This window comes from Chrysemys picta, chromosome 2 (genome assembly GCF_011386835.1).
Source record: "Chrysemys picta bellii isolate R12L10 chromosome 2, ASM1138683v2, whole genome shotgun sequence".
NCBI classification, from domain to species: domain Eukaryota; kingdom Metazoa; phylum Chordata; order Testudines; family Emydidae; genus Chrysemys; species Chrysemys picta.
The window spans coordinates 132,903,857-132,923,866 of NC_088792.1; the positions used below are offsets into that span (position 1 = coordinate 132,903,857).

Below are 20,010 nucleotides of genomic sequence, written 5' to 3' on the forward strand. Positions count from 1 at the left end.
ATAATAATAATTAATGGAGATATCCCATCTCCTAGAACTGGAAGGGACCTTGAAAGGTCATTGAGTCCAGCCCCCTGCCTTCACTAGCAGGACCAAGTACTGATTTTGCCCCAGATCTCCAAGTGGCCCCCTCAAGGACTGAACTCACAACCCTGGGTTTAGCAGGCCAATGCTCAAACCACTGAGCTATCCCCTGCCCCCTACTACTGCAGTTTGAAGGGGGAAGGGGAGACTTGGCTGCCCAAGCTAGTAGAGTTGAACACTAAGCTAGGGTTACCATATGTCCAGATTTTCCCAGACATGTCCGGCTTTTTGGTCGTCAAATCCCCCTCCGGGGGGAAATTCCAGAAAGCCGGACATGTCCGGGAAAATAAGGAGGGGTCGTGGGGCTTGGATCGGCGCTGGGTCTGGAGCCGGAGCCGCTGGGGCCGGCAGTGCTCAGGCGCCGGCTGGCGCCGCTCAGCTGGGGCCGGGGCCAGATGGGCCGGTGCCCCGGGGCCCGATCTGAGCTAGAGTCACTGAGGCCAGAGCCGCTTGGCTGGTGCCCTGGGACTGGAGCCGCTCGGCTGAGGCCGGTGCCTGTGCCCCAGCCGCGCTGGAGCCGCCGGGGAGGGCCAGAGCCGCTCGGCCGGAACCAGGGCCGGTGCCCCAGGGCCCGAGCCGAGCTGGGCCGGAGCCACTCGGCCAGGGCCAGTGCCCGTGTCCTGGGGCCTGAGCCGAGCTGGAGCCGCCGGGGCCGGCGCGCTCCACCGGAACCGGGACCGGCACCCCAAGGCCCGAGCCGAGCCAGACCCACCGGGGCCCGAGCCGAGCTGGAACCGCCAGAGCCGGGGCGGGCCGGGGCTGGTGCGCTCCGCCGGAACCAGGGCCAGTGCCCCAGGGCCCGAGCCAAGCCGGGCCAGAGCCGCCAGGGCCAGAGCCACTTGGCCTTGGCCAGGGCCGGGGCCGGACGGGCCGGTGCCCCGGGGCCCGATCCGAGCTAGAGTCGCCGGGGCCGGAGCCGCTTGGCTGGGGCCGGTGCCCGTGCCCCAGGGCCCGAGCCGAGCTGGAGCTGCCAGGGCCGGGGAGGGCCAGAGCCGCTCGGCCGGGACCAGTGCGCTCCACTGGAACCGGGGCCAGCGCCCCAAGGCCCGAGCCGAGCCGGACCTGCCGGGGCCCGAGCCAGAACGGCCGGGGTTGGTGCGCTCCGCCGGAACCAGGGCCAGCGCCCCAGGGCCCGAGCCGAGTCGGGCCAGAGCCGCCAGGGCTGGAGCCGCTCGGCCGGGGCTGGTGGCCCAAGCCAATCTGGAACCGCCAGGGCTGGGGCGCTCGGCTGGAACTGGGGCTGGCACCCCAGGGCCTGAGCCGAGCCGCTCGGCCAGGGGGCTGGACTGGGCCGCACCTCCTCGCGCCCCCCCGCCCCAGCTTACCTGCTGCCTGCCTCCCTGGTTCAGGCTTCCCGCGAACATTTGATTCGCGTGAAGCAGGGGAGGGGGAGGAGCAGGGGGGCAGAGCGTTCAGGGGAGGGGGCAGAGTTGGGATGGGGACTTTGGGAAAGGGGCGGAGTTGGGGTGGGGCTGGGGCAGGGAAGGGGTCGGAGTTGGGGCGGGGCCCCTTGGAGTGTCCTCTTTTTGTTGTTTTAAAAAATGGTAACCCTACACTAAGCCGATAGTGACAGTGTCCTTGTAGCACAGCCAACAATCCAGAATCTTTCTAAAGTTCTAAATTCTGCGTTTTGATAACACACACACACACCCCAACCATGAAACAATGGGTGTTACCATGCACACTATAAGGAGAATGATCAGTTAAGGTGAGCTATTATCAGCAGGAGAGAAAAAACTGTTTGTAGTGGTAATGAAAATGGCCCATTTCCAGCAATTGACAAGAAGATGTGAGGAACTTTAGGGGAGGGGAAAATAAGCATGGAGAAATAGTTTTACTTTGTGTAATGGCCCATCCACTCCCAGTCTTTATTCAAGCCTAATTTAATGGTGTCCAATTTGCAAATTAATTCCAATTCAGCCGTCTCTCATTGGAGTCTGTTTTTGAAGTTTTTTTGTTGTAATATTGCGACTTTTAGGTCTGTAATCGAGTGGCCAGGGAGACTGAAGTGTTCTCCAACTGGTTTTTGAATGTTATAATTCTTGACGTCTGGTTTGTGTCCATTTATTCTTTTACAACATGGTTTCTGTAAAGGGAAATCGTGTGTTACTAATCTATTAGAGTTCTTTGAAGGGGTCAACAAACATGTGGACAAGGGGAATCCAGTGTACTTAGATTTCCAGAAAGCCTTTGACAAGATCCCTCACCAAAGGCTCTTAAGTAAAGTAAGTTGTCATGGGATAAAAGGGAAGGTCCTTTCATGGATTGAGAGCTGGTTAAAAGACCGGGAACAAAGGGTAGGAATTAATGGTAAATTCTCAGAATGGAGAGGGGTAACTAGTGGTGTTCCCCAAGGGTCAGTGCTTGGACCAATCCTATTCAACTTATTTATAAATGATCTAGAGAAAGGGGTAAACAGTGAGGTGGCAAAGTTTGCAGATGATACTAAACTGCTCAAGATAGTTAAGACCAAAGCAGACTGTGATGAACTTCAAAAAGATCTCACAAAACTAAGTGATTGGGCAACAAAATGGCAAATGAAATTTAATGTGGATAAATGTAAAGTAATGCACATTGGAAAAAATAACCCCAACTATACATACAATAAGATGGGGGCTAATTTAGCTACAAGTCAGGATAAAGATCTTGGAGTCATCGTGGATAGTTCTCTGAAGATGTCCGCACAGTGTGCAGAGGCAGTCAAAAAAGCAAACAATGTTAGGGATCATTAAAAAGGGGATAGAGAATAAGACTGAGACTATATTATTGCCCTTATATAAATTGATGGTACGCCCACATCTCAAATACTGCGTACAGATGTGGTCTCCTCATCTAAAAAAAGATATACTGGCACTAGAAAAGGTTCAGAAAAGGGCAACTAAAACGATTAGGGGTTTGGAACGGGTCCCATATGAGGAGAGATTAAAGAGGCTAGGACTCTTCAGCTTGGAAAAGAGGAGACTAAGGGGGGATATGATAGAGGTATATAAAATCATGAGTGATGTGGAGAAAGTGGATAAGGAAAAGTTATTTATTTATTCCCATAATACAAGAACTAGCGGTCACCAAATGAAATTAATAGGCAGCAGGTTTAAAACAAATACAAGGAAGTTCTTCTTCATGCAGCGCACAGTCAACTTGTGGAACTCCTTACCTGAGGAGGTTGTGAAGGCTAGGACTATAACAGCATTTAAAAGAGAACTGGATAAATTCATGGTGGTTAAGTCCATTAATGGCTATTAGCCAGGATGGGTAAGGAATGGTGTCCCTAGCCTCTGTTTGTCAGAGGATGGAGATGGATGGCAGGAGAGAGATCACTTGATCATTGCCTGTTGGTCCACTCCCTCTGGGGCACCTGGCATTGGCCACTGTCGGTAGACAGGATACTGGGCTAGATGGACCTTTGGTCTGACCCGGTACGGCCGTTCTTATGTTATGTACGTAGAGACTGTCTGGTTTGGCCAATGTACATGGCAGAGGGGCATTGCTGGCACATGATGGCATATATCACATTGGTAGATGTGCTGGTGAACGAGCCTCTGATAGTGTGGCTGATGTGATTAGGTCCTATGATGGTGTCCCCTGAATAGATATGTGGACAGAGTTGGCAACGGGCTTTGTTGCAAGGATAGGTTCCTGGATTAGTGTTTTTGTTGTATGCTGTATGGCTGCTGGTGAGTATTTGCTTCAGGTTTGGGGGCTGTCTGTAAGTGAGGACTGGCCTGTCTCCCAAGATCTGTGAGAGTGATGGATCGTCCTTCAAGATAGGTGGTAGATCCTTGATGATGCGCTGGAGAGATTTTAGTTGGGGGCTGAAGGTGACGGCTAGTGGCGTTCTGTTACTTTCTTTGTTGGGCCTGTCCTGTAGTAGGTGACTTTTGGGTACTCTTCTGGCTCTGTCAATCGGTTTCTTCACTTCAGCAGGTGGGTATTGTAGTTGTAAGAACGCTTGATAGAGATCTTGTAGGTGTTTGTCTCTGTCTGAGGGGTTGGAGCAACTGCAATTGTATCGTAGAGCTTGGCTTGAGCCAGGCAGAGCACAAGTAAACCCCGTCCTAGCCTCCTCTCAACAACACTGTTAATGCACCTCGCAGCCAACCTGCTACTTCACTGAATACCAGGGGGGGAGCTGTATGGGCCCGTGGTGCCTGGGCTCCAGCAATATTTAGGGCCCGGCTCCACCAATGTTTGGGGCCAGGTCTCTCCCCCAGCCCTGCCTGCAGCCCCCCCACACCTCCCCGAGTGTGCCCCCGGCCCCCACTTGCTGCCCCCGTGGTGTCCCTGCCTCTCCTCTGCAGCTCCACATTGACTCCGCTCTGCTGGCTCCCGGCATCAACTGCCGCCGCAGGGTCCTGGTGCCCCCCATCCACTAGTGGCAGGGCAGGCTGCCCTTACCCTGCCCTTCCGCCTCGGACCATTCCCTTTTCTGGCAGGACCCTCCACCAGCATCGCCCTTCCCCTTGCCCACAGTCACTGCTCCTGCCCCACGCTGGGCAAGGGGCAGCCCCATCCCTCCCTCCCAGTGAGGGGCAGCAGCAGGGGAGGAGGCGCACATGTGATGGCAGCCTCACCCCAGTACCCACCACAGGGGAGGCGAAGGGACTTCCTGGACCTGAGAGGGGCTCTAGGAGCACATGCAGTGACAGTGGTGTGAAGTGAGTGTGGTGAGGGGGGAAGAGAGGCCCCTCCCCCAGGGCTCACTGCTGCCTGGGGGGCGAGGGCTGGGGGGAGTCCTCTCTGGCCCCAGACCCAGGGCAGCCTGCCTGCATCCCAAACTCCTCATCCCCAGCCCTGCCACACCCAGAGCCCGCATCCCCAGCCAGAGCCCTCACCCAACCCCACCCCACTGCCCTAGTTCTGAGCCTCTCCAACACTCCGCACCCCTCATCCACAGCCCCAGACAGAGGCCTCACCCCCCCCACACTCCTAGCCTTTGCCCTAGCCCTGAGCCCCTCCCACACCCCAAACCCCTCATCCCTGGCCCCAGCCAGAGCCCTCATCCTCCCACACCCTAACCCTCTGCCCCAGCCCTGAGCCCCCTCCTGCAGCATGAACCCCCCAGCCCCACCCAAAGCCCTCACCCCAACCCTAACCCCCCTCCCACACGTCAAACCCCTCATTCCTGCATCCCCTCTCACCTCCAACTCCCTCCCAGAGCCTGCACTCCCCCTTCCACCCCCAAACTCTCTCCCAGAGCCTGCACTCCTCACCCTACTCCTGGACACCCACCCCCTGCCCCAGCCCGGAGCCTGCACCCAACCTCCATTCCAGAGCCTGCACTCCCACCCTCTTCCCACACAACCTCTCCTGACTCCAAACTCCCTCCCAAAGCCTGCACCCCAGCCCTCCGCACTCCCTCCCAGAGCCTGCACCCCCACCCCTTACCCCAGCCTACACCCAAACTCCATCCCAGAACCTGCACCCCTTGCCCCCTCCTGCACCCCCACCCCTTGCCCCAGCCCAGAGCCTACACCCAAACTCCCTCCCAGAGCCTGCACCTCTCACTCCCTTCTGCACCTCCACCTCCAGCCCATAGCCTGCACCAAGCACCCAAACTCCATCCCAGAGCCTGCACCCCAGACCCCCTCCCCCACCCAAACTCCCTCCCAGAGCCCAACCTCTCACCCCTTTTGCACTCAAACTCCCTCCCAGAGCCTGCACCCAATCCCCTGCCCCAGTCCAGGGCCTGCATCCCAGACCTCCTCTCCCCACCCAAACTCCCTTCCAGAGCCTTAGGCAGGTGGGGGCAGAGTTTGGGGGGGGGGGGTTCTGGGCACCACCAAAATTTCTACAAACCTGCCACCCCTGCTGAACACAACAGCTTTGCAGTATGCAAGAATGGAGACTAGGATGAGAGCAGTCAATACACTCTCTTGTGACTTAGCCTAGGACCTAAGTCTTCAGAGGCTAGTGCACTAACCATCCTGTTACAGGCTCACTTTCACACTGCACTTTATCCAGGTTTCCAATGGGGTGACTGACGCAGAAGACTAGAGTGTATCCTCCCAAAGTCACTGCAAACCTGCACAAATTTGAATCCTTGCCCCTTCCTCTTTTGCTTCAATCACCAGACCAAGTTGGGCTGAATTTTAAAATGACAATGTAATAAATTATATTTATCAATCAGTCAAAGGCAATACAACAAACTATACGTCACCTCCTAATGCAGAGATAATAACTATCTGAGACACGAGACCATGGTAAGGTTGTCAGGATGAGGGAAGGATGTCATTGGCAGCCTCCCAGCTGTGGGTACAATGTTCAATTCACAATGCTATCGCCATCAGCATGCTGCTGATATTCACAGCTCTGAATGATCCAGTTTAAGTCTAAGTCTATCTCCTTAACTAACAGCTGACACACATCTTCTTTACAGCCCCCTTTTCCTATTTTCTTCTTTTGTGGTTGTGATACTTGTCTTCAGCCCTGAAATAGAAAACAAGCCATTATAGCCAATGTCTTGTTAGGATCTCAGCATTTAACAGATTACTCCAAAACTGCTTGGCTGACTGAACTTTCATTGATGAGAGTCTGAACATTAGAGAAGCCCGAAGTCTTTCAAGACTGAAAATATCCTTTAAATCTAAGCACTTCCTTCAAAATCTTGTCACTGTCTTCCCTTTGAGGGTTCATTTCCAGTGAGCTTTATTCAAGTCTCATTGCACAACCCTGCACTCTGACAGAGCACAATGTATCTTGGAAAAACAACTGCATAAAGCCATTTTATGAGACAAGCAGCCACTCCATCCTATGCACCAAAGTATATGGTCAAAGCATTTGTGTTTTTGTGAGCTCATACACACTTGCTAGGAATTGTGCTATACAATTTCTCCCATTTCTGTTATAAACCAATATAGGGTCACAAAGAGCCCAGGAGCCTGACAGGAAAGTGTTTTGAATAAGCTCCTAAAATCACACTTGGAACCAGCTGGGATCTGCTGGCTCAAGGACTTGCACCAGTGCCAGATCCAAGTGAATTCTACGGGACTCCATCAACTCTGCACTATGGGCATGAGACTCTGCACTTGTAGATCCCACTGCAGGATCATCATCTCTTTGCTTTTAGTACTAAAAACTTTTAGTTCTCTACTTCTTCAGTGGTGTTGGTGTCACTCATTATGAGGAGTTTTGTTCTGAAGCTTAGGAAAGCTTTCCGTTTAGAAAAAAAAAGATCAGACACCTGTAAGAAGCAAATGGTAGAGCTGGCAACCAATCTAACTGGTAGATCCCCATGCAAACTCCTCAGAAGTATGTATTAAAATTCACTATATGTACACCAACTAAGTAACTATCAATAATACAAGGTGTGGTTAATTCATAATATACAGCCCATATAACACAAGCAGAGAGCACTAGGTGACTCTTCGAGTCAAATCTGAGCCAATGCTCCTGCATTGTTAGGGACAAGTCACTGCCGGAGGAGCCATCTTTTGGATCCCTGATTAAACCCTGAAATCTGGATCACTTGTAGTTTTTTAAAGATCCCACAGCAAATTCTGCTTGGACAGGGGCTTTGCTTGGCTGATCTGGGTTATTACTTTCTGCCTCTCTGAATTCTCCTGCATTTCTACTTGGATTGAGTATTACGTTCCTGCACTAAACTCGGATGCACCGTTACATTTCACTGGTGACTATCATCACTGACTGGTACAGGCAAACAAATTGCTTAGAGTAACACTTGCCTCTCTCTTTTTCTCCTGGAATCCCTGTCTTTGCCTCTTTCTCTACTTCTTTTTTGTTTGTCTGGACTTCTGCTGGGATCTCTCCTGTGTCTAGATCGATCAACATCCTTAGAGCTTCCACAAGACTGTCGAGAGTCCACTGATGCTGACCGTCTCTCTTCGTTTCTGAAGAAAAAAGTTATTGGTTTTAATAAATAGTTTCATAAACACTGTAGTTATTAGAATACTTTTAATCTCCATTGGTCTGCCTCTGGTAGGCAACGAAAAGGAACTGTATTCCATTTGGTAGGATCATTTTCTTCTTCTTCTCTTGTTTGTGATAATAAACGCTTGGAAACAAGACACTGATTTTGGCTTCTCTCGTTTGACAGGCTGCAATTTCTTCCCCCAGTTCTTTAGGTGCAAAGGCTGAAATAGATCCGATTTGTTTACTATTTCAACCACCCAAATCAGGAAATAAAAATGGGAAGCATTACGCAGTGACGAGGACACACTTCCATGTTACACAAGTAATAAAGTCTATCCTGTTTTCTTTTTCAATACCCAAGTGAAGGATTACTGTTGATGTTAAGTATACATAAGATACATGAACATAGCTGTGTTGCACTGCTAGTTTAACTCTGAGAACCTTAAAGGGACATTGTCAACTTGACATCTAATCAGTTTTTTAAACTATTTTGAACTCCCTTTTTAAGGTACTATTCCAATCCTGCATCTCCCCGCCAATTCTTGTGTTTTAAAAGTCACATTTTCACAGGTTCTTCTCTCCCTAGCTGCTCTGTGACAGTCTGAGACCTGTGATTATAGCACTGTACTAGGACTCAGGAGAGTTTATGTTCATGTCCTGGCTCTGCCATAAATTGCTTGTGTGGCCTTAGGAAAAAGTCACTTCATTTTCCCCATCTGCAAAATGGGAATAACACTTCTTTTCTTCCGTCCTTTGTCTTGTCTACGTAAGCAATTCGCTCCTCAGGGCAAGGATTATCTTAGTATGGATTTGTACTGTGGAGTACAATGGGTCTCTTTCTCAACTGGGCCTTCTATGTGCTACTAGAATACAGTAATAGGTCGCTATGGATTGACGGTTGCCAGCGTCCCTGCACAAAGAAAGCATTTTGGTGAGTGCTGTGAGGTTCTTGTTAATACCTTCCTGAAGATTTTGCTGAAATGGAAGATTTTCCTCCTTCACACGTCTCTGCATTGTCTGGTTTACCTTCCTCCTGCCAGTGGCTGCTGAGTTCTTCCATGTGCACACCAATCACATCTCTGATTACCTGGGAAGAGATTAGTAAAAGAAAACTTGAAGCTAAAATAGACTAGAAAACACCAGGCAAAAGATGAGGTCTGAGGTGTTGTTTTTAAAGGCACTAGATATTTGTACGGAAAAACGTTTGCTGAAATAAAAACTCCAAAGTAACTTTATTAAAATGCACCTTAAAGGGACACTATCAACATGTAGGTTGCTGGAATTTGCACGTACAAAACTCAGTATTAAAAGTAGCTGTGATAAATATATTCAGTAACTTGCAGTGAAAAAAGTTTTCTGTTTGCATCTGAAAACATTTCTCTGAAGTCTTTGCAACCCCCAAATAGCTAAGGCACAAGAAACTGATACTGAAATTGACTAGTTTAGCCTCACTGTTCAGGAACGAAGAATAAATAACATGATGGGCACAAGATTTTTAAAGTTCTTTCATTTTTAACAGTCTCAGCTGCCGGTATCGTAATAGGAGTAAGGAAAAATGCATTTTAAATACATATGGTTTTTAACCCTGCAGTGCCCTTCTAAGTAGTTTATGCAACTTTCAAATTGACATAGCTCAAACTACAGGATAGCCACAAAGTGATACTAGGAAACACCAACAACCAACCAGAGGAGATAAATACTTTAAACCATTAACATTTCTTTTTGAGATTTATAAAATTGCTAACACATTTACTAACCCACATCTTTAGACTTGGTCAAAAAGTTTCTTTAAGGTTTTTTTGCCTAGGCATCATAGTTAAAACTGTTTTTACTAATCTGAATAGAGCACATTAGAGAGTGTATGCTGTGAAAAGATTAAGCATTCTAATACTTGCAAGGTCTTGCATTCTCTACAAAAACATTTGATGCTCACCTCAGTGTAAGATTTCTTTGTTATATGAACATTCTTAGCTCTGTACGACTGCCGCCGTCTTTTATAGTCCCGCATTTCTGCCAGGATTTCAAGATGAGACTTTGGACCTTTTTGACCATCATCTAATAAAATATCGAATGTGAAACAAGTGGTTAAACAAACTAAAAAAAAAATTTCAGAGGCAATACATCGGCACTTGAGAATACATAATAGGGTTGTCTTAGAATGGTGCTGTTTACAGGACTAAAGGTAAGTTTGTGTCAAGTTCTTTTAACAGATGTTTCTCTGGTATTTACTTACAGCATCAAACAGTGTCTAGGGAAGTTGGAGAGAAAGCTGGAAGAGATCTGCTTACACAGTAAAGACCAAAATCAACAACCAAAATAAAAGGCATTCAAGCCACCATACAAGATTATTACATGAACTCTGAGACACTGCAATAAGACCAATGTAGTGACTTGAAATAAGTTATTTAACAACAACTGCCCTAAATACTAATTTACAAGTTGCATTTTCAAAACCCCTATTATTGAACTGCGGAAGTCTGGCAAACAGAGGGATTGATCCAGCAAATGTAAATGTCTATGGCCATGCAGATCCTTTTGCAGGATCGGGCTCCAGAAATAAGGCATTTTTTCCCTGCATGTATATTGTACCTTTTACAGAATATAGTAATTGGAGGAGTCCTGATCTGTCTCACTAGTTTATATATTTCTCCAGAATTTTCTTTGTGCCAAAAGACTATCGTGTGTCTCTTATCACATTTCTATTGTTACTGTTCCATGCTGCTTTTATCTCATATCAGCTTTCACAGCAGAAATCTTGCAAAATTTCACATTCAGTTGTGAGCCAAAGAAGTGCAGGCCTGTTGCAGAAGAAATGAAGGATCCCTCCTCCTGCTGAGATGCAGGCAACAGATACAATGAGAGAAGTGCAGAAGAGCTGTTTGGACAGGAAGCTGGCAGAACTGAAGGTGGAGAAAGATACAATAGGCAACTACACAAAGACCACCACATTACAGGATCTGAACGTATCTTACCTGTGTCCTGAATTGTACCTTTTTTTTTATTAAAAGAACTATAATACAAAAAGATTATTTGCCAGCTCTTTTCCGGGCTAGTTTGCATAATTTTTGCCCTTCTCCTAGAATCCACAATTTGGTTTACATTTTATTAATTCAAACCTGAATAGATGTTCAACCAAATCCCTCTAACTGTAGAAACGTGACAACATTTGAAAATGACAAACACTGCCATTTTAAGTTGTAAAACTCAAGAATTTGAATGTTTCTCAAACCTTGGGTGACTTTAGCAGCCAAATCTACAAAGAGATCACTGTCGTTTTCAGTGGCCTGGGATCTGGACCTCTGTTTCTTCGTCTCTTCCAGGACATAATCATAGATTGCAAGACGATCAGCTTGAGTCAGGTCACAGATGAAGCGTTTGTGGTTTTGGGGAACTTCAACAGGCAGTGAAGAATAGGCACCTAAAGCTTGTGAACAAATGGACATTATTACTTCTATAAAATGGCAATACTGCTACACAAAGAAACTTGTGGGGAGGAGCAAGTGTACTGGCACTAGGAACTTGGACACTATTTACATACTTTTCACTTGTGCAAGACAGACTTCTTTAGCTTTACTGGATTCTGATAGCTCAAAAAGTGCTTCAGTTGGCCTAATTTTAGGAAACCCACTGAAATCTGCTTCATGAAATGAGGACTCTGTAACAGACTGTCACCAAATGGCCCCAACACTTCTATTTCGTTAACTTTCCTCAGCACCTGGGGAGCCAGGAGTTTTGGTGTCTCCTGCAGGGACTATGAGGGCTATTTGGGGGAAAGGGAGAGAACGCACACAAAAACTATCTAGTCCACAATACGATTTCCTGTATTGTTATTAGTGACAGCCCACTAGCCTGCAAAAGAATGTTTTTGTACTGGTCCAATAGTACATATTTATTTTACAATTTATTTCCAAATTTCAACTGCAAACTAGTTAACAGCCAACATTCTACTGGCAATAATTGGAATGAAAGCCTCTGTTTAATCAAACAGATAATGCTCAATTGTCTGCTCTGACTGCTTTCAAAGATGATTCAGAATAAGCTACCTTCTACCCGCTCACATTACTAGTCAGTTTAAAAACCCTGAAGAGAAGTGATGTGCAACAAAAGCATTTACAATTGGCAAAACAGAGTTGCCAGTCTCCTCCCAATTATTAGTCTATACTTACTCACTAGCTATACAGTTACCAAGATGTATTCGTTACCTGCTGGCTAAAAAAAATCTGCTTCCCCAATTTATTAAAGCTGTAGTCACTCTCCCTGTTTTATGGCAAAGATTTTATTTCCTTCAAACAGAATAGTCAAACCCTCAGTCACACTCTCTCCAACACACTGTAGCATTGCAAAGTGAATTTCTTGAAACAACAGAATATGGTACAGTACTTATGAAAGGCTATCACTTGCAGAAAGAATACTGTATATCCTTTAGGCCTTGTCTACGCTGTCAGGGGCATGTAGGTTATGTGTATCTACATGCTGCACTGAAATACGGGCTGCATTCACACTGTGGTGGTTAGTGACACACGGCAACAAAAGGCCCTGGCAGGGGAGAAGCAATGGAAAAAGGTTCCAACAGCGATGCCAGAGCCCTTCCTTGCAGCAGGAAAAGGCTCTAGCAGTGGGGTGATGCTGGAGTCTTTCTCCACTGCCTCCCCACTGCTACAGCCTGTCCTTGCACTGGAGAAAGACTCCGGCAGTGGAACACTACACTGCTAAAAATAGCTGTGTATATGTGAGAGGCACTGCTCGTTCATATCAAGAATGAGTAGAGTACATACCCTAAAGTTCAAGTGTGTCTTTACTCTACTTGCCCAAGCAGTGCCTCACCATCTACTCTGCTATTTATACCTGGGCTAGGTGGGCGTGCAGTGTATGTACAAAACACACACTGTAAATGGAGACAAAGCCTAAGTAAGGAGAAGATTCATCTCCCTAATTCCCCTTCAGTCTCACCCCTGCTCATGAAAGAAGAATCAAGGATATTTTTATTTAAAAATATTTCAAGAGCAGAAAGATCAGCTAGGTCCTTTTCATTCACGATGGTGTTATATCACAGCAATGACTACACTGGAAGAAGAGAAAAGCTAGAACTCTCTCTGTTTAGATGTGCTGATCCAGATGTGACGCAGATTGAGAACCCGTGAAATATGCCCTATTTTCTGTTACATTTGTAACAACTTACTGGGAATTCCACCTATTCAAATAAAAGTAGCTGTGTTTACCTGAAGGTCTGCTCAGCTATCACCCTCTTTTAAACAAGCCAAGGAAACTGAAGGCAAAATTTGTGTTAACAGATATTATGTCTGAGGTTTTAAAATGCAGACAATTCATTCTTCTGGTTCCTACAGCAACCTTAATTTGACAATTATGCACCATAAAACTTCACATTTCTTGATGACTGTGTATTAAAAACCTGGACTACAACTTTGCATTAGTGGAGAGTTTTAGAGAAAAGAATAAGTGTTTACTAAGTAACTTCTTAATTTATTATCAGGTTTTATTAGGTGAATGTGGACAGTTTGGACAACTTTGGTTCTTTCTTCAGATCGCTTCTAAAAAGCGCAAGAGCACGTTAAAATAGGATGGTGAGCTATAACTGTGACACCTAGTGGCCCATAGATGTATTTTTGCAATATAGCATATGGTACATGTTTTGGTGTTCGTTTAGTTTCTTTTAAAGCTGTCCAGTACATTCAGGTTAGATTAAGATTTGAAATTAAAATTACTACAGCTTTGTTAAATCATGGGGAAAAAACCTCATATCTTCCAAATACGCCATCAATACTATGAAAATTTCCAGGTTCCTCCTTTCCGAAGAGCCCATTCTACCGGTTTCCATTTCTATACTAGAGGAAAAAAAAAAAAAAGAGCAGAAAAGCCTGCCAGTCAGTGCTGCTGTACTCAGCTGCTGAGTTAGCCTGTCAAAAAGGAAGAATGAGCATACACTTTTTTTCCCCTATGTACACTAGGGCTGCCAATTTTGGCTGGACGTATTCCTGGAGGTTTCATCACGTTACAATCTCTTAATTAAAAATTAATCTTTAATTCCTGGAGACTCCAGGACAATCCTGGAGGGTTGGCAACCTTAATTTGTGCACATGTATGTATTTTAAAATGAAAAAGTTAGTAGCTTAATGCAGTTTTATCCAGGTGCCACAATCATTCCCACAGTGCACACTATAGCTCTACTGCCATCTGTACAAGCAAGCACAGTCTGTCAAGAGTCTGTCTTGATTTCATCTTTCATTCTCTTGAGAAATCTATTTCTGTCCTTTCCTGGGCTCCAGGCTGTTTTGTGTGTTCTCTGCTGATCAGTGAAAAACAGGATGTAAGCACTTAAATGTATGGGTGGACACACTGTCCATACTATCTAAGGGGGAGCAGGCCCCTCTGACTAAATCACTCTAACTCCTCTTAGGAAAGTTTGCAATAATCCATTGTAAAAACGGAAATTGAAGGTTCACGTATCATGGGGCAATGAAAGACAGCTACATATCACATACCCAATAAAACAAATGTTAGTTTGGGGATTCAGAGGAGGAAGTGAAAACAAAAAGGAAGGTTTCTTGTCCAGGAAAAGTATTCCCAGCAGTGGGAGTGGGGTTCGGTCTGAGGGGGTTCTGGGCTGTGGAAGGCAGAAGAGGGGGCAGCTCAGAGAGCTGGGCCAGAGGGAGTCAGTAGGGGGAAGATTTTAAATAGTGGGATTGTGGGACTGGCATTAAAGAACATCGTGAGCTTTGCAGGGCTAGATTTCCAGTCCTGAAGATAGCTCTTGAGTTGAACATGGAGGACTTGAACCCTCCCCAAATCCCAGGTGAGGGAGGAGAACACAGCTGTGGGGACCAGAGGAAGTAAGGGAGCAAATAAATATTGTATGACAGTGAACCCACAAATGAGATCAAGGGAGACTAGGAAAGAGGTGGCTTGATGATCACGAATAAGAGGAGAGATGGCCCACACTACAGAAAATCTGGAGAACCCCTGGCTTAATCTGTGTACTCTGCTTACCTTCACTGGAGCCTCCACCTTCTTTAGCACTCAAAGCTTTAGCTTGTTTAATAATCTGAAATTGTAGATCCTTGTCTGAAAAAAAGGAAAAGAGAATTTTACAAAGCTCCTGCACCTTTGTACAAGTACACCCTGAGGTATGTGCTAGATCTGTGCTCTTAGCTGGCGAGGTTTAATGGACAGGTAGGCAGTGGTTATTGTACAGAGAGAATAATATTCCTCATCCTGAATTACTGATGTTCAGCAAAAGGCCATCAGACACTCAGGAATTCTTTGACTGTAATGGAAAATTTTTAACCAAATATATTCTGGCTTTTTAAAGGTTTGTTCTTACATCCATTCCACGTTATTTTGTCCAGAAAACCAAACCACAACCAGTTAATAACATTTGTATTTATTCTACAATTACATGTAAATGATATCAAGTTACTCCTCTGGTCCTGCTAGCAGGGCCGGCTCCAGCTTTTTTGCCGCCACAAATGGCGAGGGGAAAAAAAAAAAAAGGAAGAAAACGATTGAGCTACCGCCAAAATGCTGCTGAGGAAGACAGGGAGTGAAGGACCTGCCGCTGAATTGCTGCAGAAGACTGAAGTGGACTGATTGGGCTTCCGCCAAAGTGCCGCCGCCGCCGACGACCCGGACATGCCACCCCAACAATGGACAGACGTGCCGCCCCTTTCGATTGGCTGCCAGAGGGACCTGCTTCCTTCCCTGGTGCCTGGAGCCAGCCTTGCCTGCTAGTGTATCCTGTCTCCTCTGTGTCTGTTTTTCAGGTTCTAAACTCCTCAGGACACAGACTCACACTGTGTGTCTTGCTTTATTATTTAATATTATTATTATTACTGTGCTGTGCAGATTTTTCAAACACTTGTTATATAAACATCTGTTAACTGTAACTCTGCCATTTAAAGTGGGACAAGTAACTGAAGGTCACATTTTCATCTGCCTTAAAAGGGCCTTATAATCTTGGGGGCAATAACCTCTAGATTCCAGAATTTGGAAGCAAGTACAGTAATGCACTGCAGAGACATTAAAGAGACTCCTCCCTCACCCAACCAAGAACCATCCCACACTAATGATTCCACTAGTTTATGTAGAACTGCAGTGAAAACAGGTCTCCCTTCAGAAGCTCTACTGCAGCAGCTAAACGCTATTCTTAGAGCTGGGTCAAACTGCTGAGTGGGGAGATGACATATACATGTGATCTACTCACATCACAGCTGAGTCCGGTGCACAAACAAGAAAGTAATAAAGCAAAGGGAACTTGCAAGCTGTGTTAGAGATATAGAAAAAACAACAACAATCTGCCACAAATATGCTGATAAATAAGTGGGAATTAAATTATAATATCCTCTTCAAACTTTGAAAATGAGAAGGAAAAACACCCTCTGACTAGCATCAGGTAAGGAAAAAAGGTGTGCTGCTCAGCTTTGCAGAATGAAGGTAAAGTGCCACAAGCCAAATTTATTTTAAAATCATCTAGATGGTGAGAATAATGAAGTTTCTCTTCCACTGGAGCAACTGAGGTAACATCAAAAAGAACAGGAGTGCTTGTGGCACCTTAGAGACTAACAAATTTATTTGAGCATAAGCTTTCGTGGGCTACAGCATCCGAAGAAGTGGGCTGTAGCCCACGAAAGCTTATGCTCAAATAAATTTGTTAGTCTCTAAGGTGCCACAAGTACTCCTGTTCTTTTTGCGGATACAGACTAACACAGCTGCTACTCTGAAACCTGAGGTAACATCGTCACCTGAAGTGTCTGCATTCCACTGTACAACCATTACCAAATTCATACTTACCCATAGTAATGGTGGGTATCTTTGCTTTCTCGTAGTAAAATGCAGAGTCATACATTTCAGCCTACAAACCAAAAGACATTAATTATACCATTCTGGAGTTTATAGCTAAGATTCAAGTATCCCCACCCAGAACCACCAGGGCTCCTCAATTCTGTAGTCTGACAAACCCAACTGGGCCTTCACACCCAGATAGTCTCTCACTGGACTTGTGCAGGTGCACAGGCCACCTGCAAGGATCCACCTGCAAAATCAGGGCCTTCCTTTATACAATTTCTCTGGGCCTAGAGTATAAACAGCAGATTTGTCTGAACCAATCCAGATCTCTTAAGACTGCCAAACTATTTCTTCTCAACAGAACCTGACCAAGGGATTCCTGCCCCTGGAAAAAAACAACCAGTCCGCCCAGAAAGTGGCTACCTGCTCCTCTCTGGAGTACTCCAGCCTCCTCAGCCGGCAGGCCACTATGTGCTTAGCCAAGGAGGATCTGGGCATCTGGTGATTGGCATCATAGGGGCAAACGGCTCTCTCCTCCTGCCAGAGGAAACACATAGTCAGCACCGAGCAGGGGGGCTCTCCTTCAGTTTGGAGCTGGGGGGCAAGGAGGTATTGGAGGCGGGGCACCCTGTCAGTGTGGGCAGGGGTGGAGCTGGGGGTAAGGGTGTGTTGGAGGCGGGAAGTCCAGTGCAGGTGTGGATAGCGCTGTGGGGGACAAGAGCGTGTTGGGGGCAGAGAGCGCAGCACGGGTGCGGGTGGAGCTGGGGAGAAAAGGGTGTTGGGGTCAGGGGGCACAGTGCAGGGAGGGGTGGAGCTGGGGGTAAGGGGGTGTTGGGGTCAGGGGGCGCAGTGCAGGGAGGGGTGGAGCTGAGAGGTAAGGGGGTGTTGGGGGCAGGGGGCGCAGTGCAGGCAGGGGTGGAGCTGAGAGGTAAGGGGGTGTTGGGGGCAGGGGGCACAGTGCAGGGAGGGGTGGAGCTGGGAGTAAGGGGGTGTTGGGGTCAGGGGGCGCAGTGCAAGGAGGGGTGGAGCTGGGGGTAAGGGCGTGTTCGGGGCGGGGGGCGCAGTGCAGGCGGGGGTGGAGCTGAGAGGTAAGGGGGTGTTGGGGGGAGGGGGCACAGTGCAGGGAGGGGTGGAGCTGGGGGTAAGGGGGTGTTGGGGTCAGGGGGCGCAGTGCAGGGAGGGGTGGAGCTGGGGGTAAGGGGGTGTTGGGGTCAGGGGGCGCAGTGCAGGGAGGGGTGGAGCTGGGGGTAAGGGGGTGTTGGGGTCAGGGGGCGCAGTGCAGGGAGGGGTGGAGCTGAGAGGTAAGGGGGTGTTGGGGGCAGGGGGCGCAGTGCAGGCAGGGGTGGAGCTGAGAGGTAAGGGGGTGTTGGGGGCAGGGGGCACAGTGCAGGGAGGGGTGGAGCTGGGAGTAAGGGGGTGTTGGGGTCAGGGGGCGCAGTGCAGGGAGGGGTGGAACTGGGGGTAAGGGCGTGTTCGGGGCGGGGGGCGCAGTGCAGGCGGGGGTGGAGCTGAGAGGTAAGGGGGTGTTGGGGTCAGGGGGCACAGTGCAGGCGGGGGTGGAGCTGAGAGGTAAGGGGGTGTTGGGGGAGGGGGCACAGTGCAGGGAGGGGTGGAGCTGGGGGTAAGGGGGTGTTGGGGTCAGGGGGCGCAGTGCAGGGAGGGGTGGAGCTGGGGGTAAGGGGGTGTTGGGGTCAGGGGGCGCAGTGCAGGGAGGGGTGGAGCTGGGGGTAAGGGGGCGTTGGGGGCAGGGGGCGCAGTGCAGGGAGGGGTGGAGCTGAGAGGTAAGGGGGTGTTGGGGGGAGGGGGCACAGTGCAGGCAGGGGTGGAGCTGAGAGGTAAGGGGGTGTTGGGGGCAGGGGGCACAGTGCAGGGAGGGGTGGAGCTGGGAGTAAGGGGGTGTTGGGGTCAGGGGGCGCAGTGCAGGGAGGGGTGGAGCTGGGGGTAAGGGGGTGTTGGGGTCAGGGGGCACAGTGCAGGCGGGGGTGGAGCTGAGAGGTAAGGGGGTGTTGGGGGCAGGGGGCACAGTGCAGGGAGGGGTGGAGCTGGGGGTAAGGGGGTGTTGGGGGCAGGGGGCACAGTGCAGGGAGGGGTGGAGCTGAGAGGTAAGGGGGTGTTGGGGGCAGGGGGCACAGTGCAGGCAGGGGTGGAGCTGAGAGGTAAGGGGGTGTTGGGGGGAGGGGGCACAGTGCAGGGAGGGGTGGAGCTGGGGGTAAGGGGGTGTTGGGGGCAGGGGGCACAGTGCAGGGAGGGGTGGAGCTGGGGGTAAGGGGGTGTTGGGGGCAGGGGGCACAGTGCAGGGAGGGGTGGAGCTGAGAGGTAAGGGGGTGTTGGGGGCGGGGGGCGCAGTGCAGGCGGGGGTGGAGCTGAGAGGTAAGGGGGTGTTGGGGTCAGGGGGCGCAGTGCAGGGAGGGGTGGAGCTGAGGGTAAGGGGGTGTTGGGGGGAGGGGGCACAGTGCAGGGAGGGGTGGAGCTGAGAGGTAAGGGGGTGTTGGGGGCAGGGGGCACAGTGCAGGCGGGGGTGGAGCTGAGAGGTAAGGGGGTGTTGGGGCGGGTCGGCACGGTTCAGGCAGTGGGGAGCTGTGAGGTAAGGAGGCTGGGTGCGGGGCGCAGTGCGGGCAGCGGCAGAGCTAGGAGGTAAGGGCATGTAGGGGGCGGAGCTGGGGGTGTTGGGGGAGGGGGCGCAGTGCGGGCGGGGCCAGCCGGGCCTTCACCCCCAGGCACCGCGTGACACACGCCGGGGCGAGGGAACCCGACCCGCGGCGCTGGGAGAGATTCTTGCCTGAGCCCCAAACCACACCGCGCACGGGGCGGCCATCTCCGCGCTGGGCAGCCAGGTCTCAAACCCCGTTGTTGACCCGGCGGCGGCCATGTTTACTAGGGGCAGGGAAATGGCTTCTCTTTACCTCGGAGTAATCTGGCTTCACTGTTATTGTAAATAACGGGAGTGGCGGCCATTTTTAGTGAGGGCAACACCATTGCCTGTGATCCCCGCGGTTGCTCTCTAAAGAGGTGAGGCTGCCAGCGCTGAGCCCGGCGCAGGGTTCAGCCCTTCGTGGTGTGAATGACATTTCACAGGCACAGAAAGCCCCGCAGCAGAAAGTGCAAATGTCGATAAATGAAATTATTTAAAGGGTGTTAACGGAGTCAGGCTTCGTGCAATCCAATGGTCATTTGTGAACAGGCAGCTATTTGGCCAGTCCCACAGGGGGCCTCGCCCGTCACAGCGTGGCCCTGCAGACACGAGTGTAGAGAGCAGCC

The 20,010-nt window shown here is 49.2% G+C and overlaps 1 protein-coding gene across 4 annotated transcripts; it reads right to left on the reverse strand.

Annotated features, from left to right (window-relative positions):
* Nucleotides 1-3,088: 3,088 nt before the first annotated feature.
* SNRNP48 (small nuclear ribonucleoprotein U11/U12 subunit 48) lies at nucleotides 3,089-19,669 on the reverse strand. Of its 4 annotated transcripts, none has more exons than XM_065584221.1 (10): nucleotides 19,532-19,669; nucleotides 17,176-17,289; nucleotides 16,759-16,819; nucleotides 14,959-15,033; nucleotides 11,183-11,377; nucleotides 9,887-10,008; nucleotides 8,913-9,040; nucleotides 7,767-7,931; nucleotides 6,024-6,166; nucleotides 3,089-4,065 (listed from the first exon to the last, which is right to left on the reverse strand). In XM_065584221.1, the coding sequence occupies exons 1-9, from the start codon at nucleotides 19,619-19,621 to the stop codon at nucleotides 6,145-6,147; spliced, it is 972 nt and encodes a 323-aa protein (XP_065440293.1). In that variant the 5' UTR covers nucleotides 19,622-19,669; the 3' UTR covers nucleotides 3,089-4,065; nucleotides 6,024-6,144. The 4 variants fall into 4 exon arrangements, with proteins under 4 accessions (XP_065440293.1, XP_065440291.1, XP_065440290.1 ...); XM_065584219.1 differs by having other exon boundaries at nucleotides 3,089-4,082; XM_065584218.1 differs by having other exon boundaries at nucleotides 6,024-6,510.
* Nucleotides 19,670-20,010: the final 341 nt, after the last annotated feature.